The sequence below is a fragment of the Octopus sinensis genome, linkage group LG3, assembly GCF_006345805.1.
Source record: "Octopus sinensis linkage group LG3, ASM634580v1, whole genome shotgun sequence".
Taxonomy (NCBI): domain Eukaryota; kingdom Metazoa; phylum Mollusca; class Cephalopoda; order Octopoda; family Octopodidae; genus Octopus; species Octopus sinensis.
Genome location: NC_042999.1, coordinates 62,940,803 through 62,953,080, shown reverse-complemented (window position 1 = coordinate 62,953,080; position 12,278 = coordinate 62,940,803). Strand labels below are relative to the sequence as shown.

Here is a 12,278-nt window from a genome sequence, read left to right as displayed (position 1 = left end):
GGTCTACTGCTAGTCTCATGACTTGAACGTAACTTAAAATAGCTGAGATAATGCATGGGACGGCGAGCGCGTGCACCTCAAGAGATAAAGTACACTATAGTGAACGTAAACATACGTCAGCCACTAAAAAGTCTGTGATAGACGTAGGACAGCTCTACATCATATATTTACGTTAACCGTAGGTGGGCAAGCAAAGGTGTGATCGCATATTTGCGTCAACCACTGTCAAGGGGCTAATGGGCCACTTACACGACACTGGCATTGGCTACGATCTTACTTGGCTATGATCTTACTTGGCTATGATCTTACTTGGCTATGATCTTACTTGGCTATGATCTTACTTGGCTATGATCTTACTTGGTTATGAGCTTACTTGGCTATGATCTTACTTGGCTATGATCTTATTTGGCTATGATCTTATTTGGCTATGATCTTATTTGGCTATGATCTTACTTGGCTATGATCTTACTTGGCTATGATCTTACTTGGCTATGAGCTTACTTGGCTATGAGCTTACTTGGCTATGAGCTTACTTGGCTATGATCTTACTTGGCTTGACAGGTCTTCTCAAGCATGGCATATTGCCAAAGATCACAGTCACTTATGGTTACCCCTGTGAGGCCCAATATTTGAAGGTCATGCTTCACCACATTGTCCCATGTCTTCCTGGGTCTACCTCTTCCACTGGTTCCCTCCACTGTAAGATGGCAACACTCGTTCACTTAGCTGTCCTCATCCATATGCATCACATGACCATACCAGTGCAGTCGTCTCTCTTGCACACCACATCTGATGCTTCTTATGCCCAGCTTTTCTCTCAGAACGCTTACATTCTGTCATGCATGCACACTGACATTACACATCCAGCAAAGCGTAATAGCTTCATTTCTTACAAGCCTATGCATGTCCTCAGCAGTCACAGCCCATGTTTCACTGCCATGTAGCATGGCCATTCGCACACAGGCATCATATAGTCTGTCTTTCACTCTGAGCGACTTCTGGTTTTCCCACTGGCATGTAATGGAATCTATTTTCTGTACATTTTTAGTGTTAATTGTACCTGTGCACCTTCCACACACAAAAACTATCTTCCATGTTAACTTTCCTCTGATATTGCTGCACTTCTTATGTGTCCAAAGCTTACACTGGGTACATCTTATGGAGTTTCTACCTATGCCTTTCCTACAGTTCAAGTAGGGCCATCTACCTGAAGAGATTTGTGATTTGACTGCCTTCCTACTTATTAAGACTTTAGTTTTTGCTAGGTTAACTCTAAGGCCCTTTTATTCTAGACCTTGCTTCCACACCTGAAACTTCTCCTCTAGTTCTTGTAGTGATTCAGCTATAAGAACAAGGTCATCAGCATAGAGAAGCTCCCAAGGGTAGCCTCTCTTGAATTCCTCTGTTATTGCCTGGAGGACTATGCTGAACAAGAGAGGACTGAGGACTGATCCTTGGCGAACCCCTACTTGTACCCTGAATTCTTCACTATACACGTTGCCAACCCTCACTTTACTGACAGCATTCCTGTACATGGCTTGTACAGTTCTCACCAACCACTTGTCTATCTCTAGTTTCCGCATTGACCACCAAATAAGAGATCGGGGAACCCTGTCAAAGGCTTCTTCCATGTCAACAAAAGCCAAATATAGAGGTTTATCTTTGGCTAGGTATTTCTCCTGCAGCTGTCTTACCAGAAATATAGCATCAGTGGCACTTCTCCCAGGTACAAAATCAAACTGTGTCTCATCTAAACTAACTTTCTCCCTAATTAGTTGGGCTATGACCCTCTCCTTGACTTTTGTCACCTGATCCAACAATTTGATACCAGAGAGGTTTTTTCCTCTGCTTTTAGTATAATTTATTGTGAATTGTAACTATGTGAATTCAGAGGGTACTAGCCTTTTGGTTAAAACATTGTTTGTTCTGGTCACCTGACCTATATGTCATGCCCCTGGCAAAGATACTCCCCCCACAAGTTTACTTGATTGTAAATACATGCCATAGAGAGGTTCAGTTTATTGCTGTAATCTATGAAGGATATTGTATTAAGTACAGAAGGGATTTGAAAGAATGGCTGGTCTTTAATGGCATTGGTTTTGATGTATGCAGGAGAGTGAACTACATTGATGCAGACTTATAATGTGAATGACTAATGGAATGATGGATAAAAATAAGTTTTATATGCTACCCTGTTGAAGTATCTGTTGTTGAGCTTTTAAACTAAGGAAGACATGGGAAAGTAATGACAGAATTTGGGATGTTGGGTCTTGTGGATGATATATGCAGGAATAAGACAAAAGTATGGTGTACTGCAGCCTCACCCAATTCGTGGTAGTTAGAAAAATGGTATGTTTTAATGCTCATGGTGGTGGTGGCATCAGCAGTATTCCAGCATTTGGTTAATACAGACTTTCTGTTTTATTTACAGTCGTTATTACAAGGTGGAACAAGTCTGCGAGATGGATTTGATGTAAGTAACACTATTTTTTTGTTCATATTCTTAATTCCATTTCTTTGACTTCTCTCCAGGAATTATCATGTATTCCTAACAGTTTCTATAGTAGATTAATGGTTAAAATCTTTTTTTTCACTGACTTCACTATTCATTGTGTGTTATATTTCAGCCAGATCTGAAATGAAAAACAAAAAGAAGTTAAAACAAAGATGATGTGTTGTAAAAGACATAACTATATGATCTTTAGCTAATACTATATCATTCCAATGGTTTTGCTTGTTTTTATTTCCCTGTGTGTGTATGTTGGTAAGAAACTATTGACATCATGGATTTAATTATTGGGATTCTAAAATTAGATTTAATTATGTAGCTACCATCACACACACAAATAATGAATTTGATACACTTCATCATAAGAATTTTTAAGCTCTTTCTTTACACACACAAACCACAATACATATACATTGTATGTATGTAAGTATGTATGTGTATATATATATATATGTATATATTTTAATGTCTGTGTTTTACTCCACATGTATGTATATATGTATATATATATATATATATATATGCCATGTAAAATGCACCAACCGACCGTGGCTGCTGCCAGCCTCCCCTGGCACCTGTGCTGGTGGCATGTAAAAAGCACCCACTACACTCACGGAGTGGTTGGCATTAGGAAGGGTATCCGGCTGTAGAAACACTGCCAGACCAGACTGAAGCCTGGTGCAGCCTCCTGGCTTCCCAGACCCCGGTCGAACCGTCCAACCCATGCTAGCAGGGAAAACAGACGTTAAACGATGATGATGATGATATATATATATATATCTTATTTACATACAGACACACATTGTTTTCATGTCGAGTTATACATAAAAATAATTTAATAGTAATTTGAACGAATGACTCAGTATTTTTTAGTAGAACATACATTTATCTTTGGAAGGAAAAGGTTGACAGTGACCTTGAAGTGTCAGCTTACTAACTGTTATCCTAATAAACCATGACTTTGTAATTACTGTCAACTTTTTCTTGTACATTCTGTTGCTCCTCTCTCTCGCTGTATATGTATGTATGCGTGTGTGTGTGTGTGTGTGGCTGGCAGAAATCTTAGCACGCCGGCCGAAATGCGTAGCTGTATTTCGTCTGCCATTACATTCTGAGTTCAAATTCCGCCGAGTCGACTTTGCCTTTCATCCTTTCAGGGTCGATTAAATAAGTACCAGTTACGCACTGGGGTCGATGTAATTGACTTAATCCGTTTGTCTGTCCTTGTTTGTTCCCTCTGTGTTTAGCCCCTTGTGAGTAGTAAAGAAATAATATACGTGTGTGTGTGTGCATATATATGTATGCATGTCTTTTGGAACAAACAGAAGGAATAGAACTCAGTGTGTGTATGTGTGTACCCACATCTCTTTCTTCTCTCACTTCTCATGTAGTGAAGGCATGTGTTTATTTCTTCATATCACCTTCTTCTCTACCTCTGTCATAGTTTCTTTCTCTGGTCTATATCCTATTCAGTTGAGGGGGTCTTCTTGTGCATGTACTTGGCAACCTCATTGGTGCTGTTGCTATGTAAAAAAAGCACTCAGTACACTCTGATAAGTGCTTGATGTTAGGAAGAATATCCAACTGCAGAAAACCATGGCGATGCCGGGTCATAGTGCTAGTATAAATATAAAATGTTAATTGATATAGTTTTCCTATAAATATGGCTTACGTATACATACAAATTTTTAGATATGAATATTATGAGAATTTAGCATTTTTATTCATATATACATTCACACATATACACACATACTCACATTAAGCAAAATAGAAATACTTGAGCAACAGGAAAAAAAGTAGATCCAAATATTCAACACATGTAGAATATTTGGCTGGAATGTTTCCTATTCTAGTTATTTTGCCTTTTCCCTACCTAATATTATTCTTAGATACTTTACCTGTTACATTCATAATGAAGTCTTTCTTTTTTTTTTTTTTAACCCTGGAAGGTTAACATGTATTCCTGTGAAATATATTCAGAAGTAATTTTCATTGTTTTAGATTAGATTTGTTCTGTTATTCTCAGTGATGCTTTCACATAGGAGAAAAGAACTGGGGAATGAATTTAGCAAGCTTATAAAGTGGCAGTAGAATGGAACAAGTGTACAAACTACTTAACTATAACCTTAAAGGTCATACATTAACTTAGAAAAAATAAAATATTGTATTGAGGTGATCAAGCATGACCTTCATACTTTGAGTCTCACAGAGGCTATGACGAAAGACTGAGACCTCTGGAGATATTCTGTGACTTCGAAGACCCGACAAATGAAATGAGTTTATGGCTCGCAGGACGGCCTGCTGTGCTGACCTTGGATCATAGAGTGACCTGCTGTTCTTGAGGAGACCTATTGAGTTAAGTACATCGACATCAAAATAAAAATTCAAATGGAAATTGTACTTGTGATACCTGTGCCGGTGACACGTAAAAAGCACCATCCGAACGTGGCAGATGCCAGCGCCGCCTGACTGGCGTCCGTATTGGTGACACGTAAAAGCACCAACTGATCGTGGCCGTTTGCGAGCCAGTTCTGGCCCCTGTGCTGGTGGCACGTAAAAAGCACCCACTACACTCTCGTAGTGGTTGGCATTAGGAAGGGCATCCAGCTGTAGAAACACTGCCAAATCAGACTAGAGCCTGGTGCAGCCTCCATGGCTTACCAGACCCCGGTCGAACTGTCCAACCCATGCTAGCATGGAAAACGGACATTAAATGATGATGATTGATCTGTTTTAAATTTTATTCTTTTGTTTTTTTTGTTTTGGCTTGATGTAAGACCAAATTTTAATAGAATGGAATGTTATTTATATTTTTTTTGCATGAGTTAGTCAACATAGGAGTGTGTAGTGCTCATAACCTTTGCAGATCCTTCAAGATTGGTAAGGTCTTTGTTACTGATAGCTTGTTTGAAGATCTGCTGGTCAGTGTCTGCAGGAAAAATATGGACAAGGAATTAAATGCCTGAAATGATATGAAATCTACTTAATCCCTTTGCCTGTCCAAAGTATTTTCATAAGTTTGTCCTAAGTGTTCATGCTTGTGTTCAGACTTTTAGTTAGCCCTTGTATCATATGTTCTGAGTAATATAAAGTGTTCCTTTCATAAGTTCCAAGTTACTTCTGTGGTTGAAAATGATTGGGGATGTGTATCAAGTATGATATCATATACACAAGATCACATAGGACCCTGTGTACCATATGTGATACAAGCAAAGGGTTTAGGCCCTCAAGGGCCTTATAGAGATGCTAAACCAGGCACCTATTTAAAAATAAAGGTGTTATATACTCTCCCCTCCCTGCCAACATAAGAGAGGTTGTCTACTGGAGAGAGATGGGAAAGGAATTTGCACAGAGGAATTTGTGTTGACAAATAACTGGTGTCATCATCATTTAACATCTGTTTTCCATGGTGGCATGGGTTGGACAGTTTGACAGGAGCTGTTTTGGTATGGTTTCCACTGCTGGATACAAGAGTGAAATTAATCAGGGTGCGCTCAATCTAAGTTTACATTTGAAGAAGTATTTTAATTTTATGTACATCTCTGTGTATTGAAGCTTATGTTCCCCTCAAGCATTTGTCTTATGAAGAAAGGCTGAAGACACTTGACCTTTATTCTCTTGAAAAACGCCGCTGCCGTGGTGATCTCATTCTCGCTCACAACATCATAAGCGGAAAGTGTAACCTCTTGAAAGAACTGTTCTTCACTCCTGCTCCAGAGCGTGGGCTGCGGAGTCACTCCAAAAAGCTCTATCTACAATGATTTCATCTCAATCGAAGGAGAGGGGCTTTCTCCGTCCGGGTTGCGGATCTGTGGAATAAGCTGCCGGACAAGATAGTGAAGATGCCGACGACCACTCGGTTCAAAGTCTCTCTTGACCAGAAATGGCCTGAACTCTTTGTATGACCACCCTCTCTGTACATAACTCCCTGTCCCCCTACATGGCCTTGCTTTTGCTTTTTGAGCCAATAAAAATTGAATTGAATTGAAGTTAAAACTTCAGTAAATTATTAATTTCCACAGCTTTCATGTATGTAGTTGTTGAGATAAACGACTCATGAATTAGGTGGTTAAATTTTTATTCTCACTCTTAGAATGTTGAACCAATGAAGGGGCTTTAATGCTGTTTGATCTGCTAGAAATAGCTGCTGAATCTTTCTCAAAATGACACCATTTTACAAAAGTATGCATTAGATAACATTGTCCTAGATATACTATATTAAGGAAAAAATGGATGGTCATGGTTATAATCTTTTTGATCATAAGTTTGTTCAATAGGTTTAAACAACAATGTAACTGTGTTCTATATTAATTCCTGCTTGATCGTAATTTCCAGCATGGAAAATGGATTTTAAATGTTGATGATAATTTTTTCTTTTTCTTTTCTTTTTTTTCCCATTAACAGATTCATGATTATGTGTTATCTCCAACAAATGCTCGTTCAAGAATTCAAAGAAACACAAGTGAGTTGCCACTGACTTCAGCTAGCACACCACGGCTGAGTACAGACATCACTATCGAAGAACTTGCTGTGTCCCTTTCCAACATCCAATATAAATATCTTGTCTACTGGACTAGAGAACTTGACAAGCAGGACAGACTTTACCGTTGTCTCAAATGGAGGCCAGATGTTAGTTGTGCCGAGAAGTAAGTATAAAGATTATATTTCTTTGTTCGATTTTCAATATTCATTATGATTTTAAATAGTTTTTTTTTCATACAATTTAGTGGAGGGGCTGTGACTGACATATTCAACCCAGCATGAACCTCTGTAAGAAAAGTATGAAGAGAATAGTCAAGTTGGTTCAAATGCCAGCAATAGATTCAATTCTACTAAAGGCACCCAAGGACCAAATTGTCATATGTTAGTTCTTAGGTTAGATTTAAGAGACAAATAGATATAAGCCCTCAGTACTTTTAGGTCTGCTTTGAGTGGGCTCGAGGAATATTTGAGCCAGTTTATTGTGGATAATGTTCAGTTTAAATTGTCTGTCTGTTTACTTCCTCATAACTTTGTGGTTTGGTCAAAAAGACTGATAGAATGAATACTAAACTTTAAAAACAAAAAAAGAAGTACTGGGGTACTATTTGACAAAACTCTCAAAGGTGGTCCTCCAACATGGCTGAAACATGTAGAAGATAAAAAATAGTGATTGAGCCAGCAAATTCAGAGAAGCAGAGGAAGTGGAAGATCAAAAGAATATATGACAGTGTCAATGAAAACTTTTTTTGTTTTTGTAAAATTTGTTAGGATTTGTTTGTTTTTATCTTATTAAAAAAAATTTAATTTTTTACTTTATTTCAGTCCAAGGCGCTGGTGGGACTATGCTATCACTGGTTATTTGTTTTTCATAAATGGTCGACAACGTGACTTCTCGGTGAAAAGGTCTGTACAGAGAGCACGAGATTTGGTGGACTATTACAAAGCTTATTGTGCATACTTGACACAGACTAACACAGCCACAATGATTGTAAGTAGGGCTTCCTTGACACATTTGCACAATGATAAGTCAAACATATAATTCATATTCAATTTTCAAGAGAAGCACATATTTTAAATGTATTTTATTGAATTTTTTTTTTATCATGAATAAAGAAAATCTTATTTGTTTTTATGGAAGTGAGGTCAATGATATTAGATTATCAGTATTATGAACTTTACTGTTTTCCCTATAAATTTGATATATTCATCCATCAAAAATTGCTTCAGCTGTTGCTGCACTTGTTTTCCCATAAGGCTCAGTTAACACAATTCCTTGGCCTGTGAAGTGGAATTTCTGGAGGTTAATGATCAGGGAACTACCGTGAATATTTTTATTTTTCCTCTTATCAATTGGTATGCCGGTGCCAGCAAATGACAGACAGAATCAGTCTGTAGAAAGTGGTCTTCAGATTAGTGTGTCAGTTCTACCACAAGAAAAAAGCTGCTCATAATAGGCATTTCTAATGGTAATAATTCTTGGTGGCTAACATCAACATGCTACAGGGATTTGAGTATTCGAGGCATCTACCCAAACATCCAACCACTTGTGAACTGTTCTGATAACTCTTTACACACTATATATGTAATTCTAAATAGTGATATGCATTCTTGTTATAATTCTTATCAGTGATGTATTTGTGTGTGTGCATGCATGCTTGCTTGCTACTTCCAAAGTCAGAACAATTTTGGCTGGGTACCATGTATCTGCATCTTATCTTTATTCTGAACTGTTCTTGCTAAAAACCTAGAAACTGAAATTATTTCCCAGTTATTCAGTTCGTCTGTTTTTTTCCTTACAAATTGATTTTAGTTTTATAGATTTAGTGACCCTTCTAAAATTCATATATAAAAGCTAATTTGGTGAATGAAATTGACTTTACAAAGAATGTAAGGGCCTCTGTTCTCTCACACAGATAAATAAAGAATTAAATTTACATTTGAAAATTATATGCCAGTACAATATCTTTAACAATATAATAAGCATTATAATGATTCATTTTAGCAATATTCATTCTTTTTACTTACTCACAATCTTTTCAGCAACACCAAAAGAAAATGGAAGATGAGTTAAATATTGAAGAAATTAAAACCATTCGGTTACTAGCATTTGACAAAGTTAACAAAGACATGAAGGAGGAAATTACCAAGGTAAAGGAAAATATCAAGAATGTTTCTCTAACTGCAGTAATCAGCTAAAACTCTGTTCAGTTTTCAGTACTTGCTTTTATTCAAAATACCTTCCTTGATAATTAGGTTAATGAATTAGCCATGTCATAATAATTCTTCTTATTCTTCATCTTATTATTTTTTAAATTTTGATACAAGGGATACCATTGAATTTCTTTTATACTGCTCTTGTAACTAAGAATGCAATTTGATGTCTCTGTTGCTCACTTTTCACTACATGAAACCACCCAGACAATGAGAAATGGCATTGGACTTGTCTGTATTCAGCTCTTCTCTGACCAATAATTGTATCTGCTTTTCTCTCCAGATGCCTACAGGAGAATGGTTGCATCAGATCTGTTCACAACCAATATTCTACCATCACCCTTTTAGTGTCACCAGCCTTTCATCTATCACTTTCTCCTATCATCACCCATCCCTGTTATTTTCCATCACAATCTCAACTGCATTCAGTAGCAAATATGTAGCTATAATCACTGTTTCTCTTCGATCACCTCTTCCTACTCTGTATCTCTCTTTATACTCCTGCTACCTTTATCTACCCTGGTTTCTCACCTCTTTACCCTCTAGATTGTCTTACCTTGAACAGACATGCTGTAAGGTCTTGAAGAATTTTTATCCTTGTAGGGCACAAGATAACATTTGCTAATGCCACACTGAAATACAGCCAGTACACTTTGTAATATGGATGGTGGTCAAACAAAGATAATGTAGGATCAAGAGGAATTTTTAGTCAGGTTGAGGACAGAACAATCTCTCTAGTGTTAGTGCTATAATAAAATGTATCCAGTACACTCTGTATAGTGGTTAGTATTAGGACAAACATCCAGCTGTACAGACTTTGCTAAAAATGGAATGCACAAGGGAGATGTCATCTTCTGATCCTTCTAAATGAGCAGTAACTCCAAATCAGAATTGACTCAGAATTTGATGTGCTGTCCAACTCATGCCTGTATAGAAAGCAGACACAAAATGGATAATGACGATAATATGGAGTTAAGACTCATTATTGCATATAACTTAATCTGTTATCATATATGAATGTTTTACATTTAATATTTTTTATATTTGTTTTCCTCTCTCTTTTAGCCAAGTACTCCTGTAACACAAACACCTGAAGAGTATAAAACAGGTTACCTCCAAAGTTGGCTGTCATGGGCTGTTGGTTATTCAGAACCCTTATCTCCTGATTGTTTAAGCAGCGAAACTGAAACTCCTGCTGAAGAATCCATCGAGGATAGAGAAAATTTAGGTAATATTTTCTTTGAATCATATTTATTTCTGACTGTATATTTCAAAAATCCATTTGCTTTTTTGATTAACAATTCATTAATGGTCCTGTTTAGCCAGCCTCTTGTTTACTGTGTGATTAAGAAGTTTTCTTCCTAACTGCATGCTTTCAGGTTCAGTCCCACTATATGGCACCGTGGGCCATATTGTCTCCTACAATAGCCCTGGTTGACCAAAGCCTTGTAGTGGATTTGGCAAACAGAGCCTGAAAGAGACCCATTACATATGTTTGTGTTTGTGGCTCTTTGTCTTGGCCATGGGGGAAATATTACCTTGCTTAGAAACAGGTAGGTGATGGTGACAGGTAGGGAATTCAGCTGTAGAAAATCTGCATCCATAAACTCCATCTGACCTATGAAAGCATAGAAAAGTGGAAGTTATAACAAAGTTGATTCCTTTAGATAAATCATTATTCCTTTATGGATTCACTTATGTAAATTGACTTGCAGCAAGTACTAATTTCCCATGCTCTGCTTATGGCATGTGTGAAGATTATTTTGACATGTAATGAGTCGTTTGTGGCTGTATCGTTCCCTAACTTATACTCTTACTTTAATTGTAATTACATTAACTATAATCATATATCTGAGCATATAATGATGGAACGTCTATGCAGTTACTTGAATAGCTAAAAATAGCAGCCAAATTTCCTGCCAGTCACAACCTACAAACTTACAAATGAGGAGGAGACTTTCAATTATGTAGTACTAGATATACTATACCTGTAAATAAAAAAAGTTAAAAAATGTAAGTTATAAATGGAATACATTGGATCATAATTCTGCTTGATGAGTGCTGATCCCAAACTGAACAACCACAATATGTATGTCAGTTACATACATCAATAACACCTCCTTCATGTGACAACTGTAATGCATTGTATAAAACACTGGGTCAAGCAAGCGAAACACATGCATATAGTACACATTACCTTAACCTGGACCAAATTCAGGACACTTAAGGCTTTGTGCATCAACCAGTTTCATATTATCTACTTCTGCATTTACCATGGCCAAAATTTTCGACCATGTATATAAATTAGCATAACTACCACCATAATCATCATCATGATGCTCATTTTGTCATGCTTGCACAAGTTGGACATGTCTATTCCAACACAGTATGTTGCCACTTGTGGTCCTTTTTCATCTCCTTTGCGAGATTAAATATCTGGAGATCAAATTTTGCTGCTTCTTCCCATGTCTCTTCTGCAAGTTCCTTTCACATTGGTGACACTTCATTGGAAATACAAGGAGATTCTGAATCATTCAAATAATGTAATTATCAGATGTGACCATGTGGTCGAAAAGTTTGTTTCTCAACCATGTGGTCTCAGGTTCAGTCTTGCAGTGCAGCCCATTGGGCAGGTGATTTCTACTATAGTCCTAGGTTGACTAAAACCTTGTGAGTGGATTTAGTAGACAGATACTGAAAAAAGCTGGTTGTGTGTGTGTGTGTGTGTGTATATATATATATATATATATTATATATATATATATATATATATTATATATATATATATATATATATAATTTAGGGCAAAAGAAAAAATTTCTATTGCCGAAAGCAGACACAACGTCAATAACCATGTAATTTATCACTACAAGCACACGTCTTGAAGAAAGCCGATAGAAATTTTTAAAAAATCCCATTATTACCATATCGGACCTGATTTCAGAGTGAGTTCATAAGAACCTTCCCTTCATCAGTGATAAATGTGGCAAATAAGTGAAATACTTACTTATACCCACGGAAAAAGCGAACACTAAGTCATGAGCACAACTAAGTACCCCAAATATATCCAAAA

The 12,278-nt window shown here is 37.0% G+C and overlaps 1 protein-coding gene across 10 annotated transcripts in view; it reads left to right on the top strand.

Moving 5' to 3' along the window:
- LOC115209656 (vacuolar protein sorting-associated protein 13D) overlaps nt 1-12,278 on the top strand; it is a 213,619-nt gene that overhangs the window by 63,937 nt on the left and 137,404 nt on the right. For all 10 annotated transcript variants that reach the window (XM_036501028.1, XM_036501029.1, XM_036501026.1 and 7 more), the window contains exons 9-13: nt 2,432-2,473; nt 6,917-7,158; nt 7,817-7,982; nt 9,035-9,142; nt 10,271-10,433. In XM_036501028.1, coding sequence (XP_036356921.1) covers nt 2,432-2,473; nt 6,917-7,158; nt 7,817-7,982; nt 9,035-9,142; nt 10,271-10,433 — 721 coding nt within the window. The remainder of the gene's footprint in view (nt 1-2,431; nt 2,474-6,916; nt 7,159-7,816; nt 7,983-9,034; nt 9,143-10,270; nt 10,434-12,278) is intronic.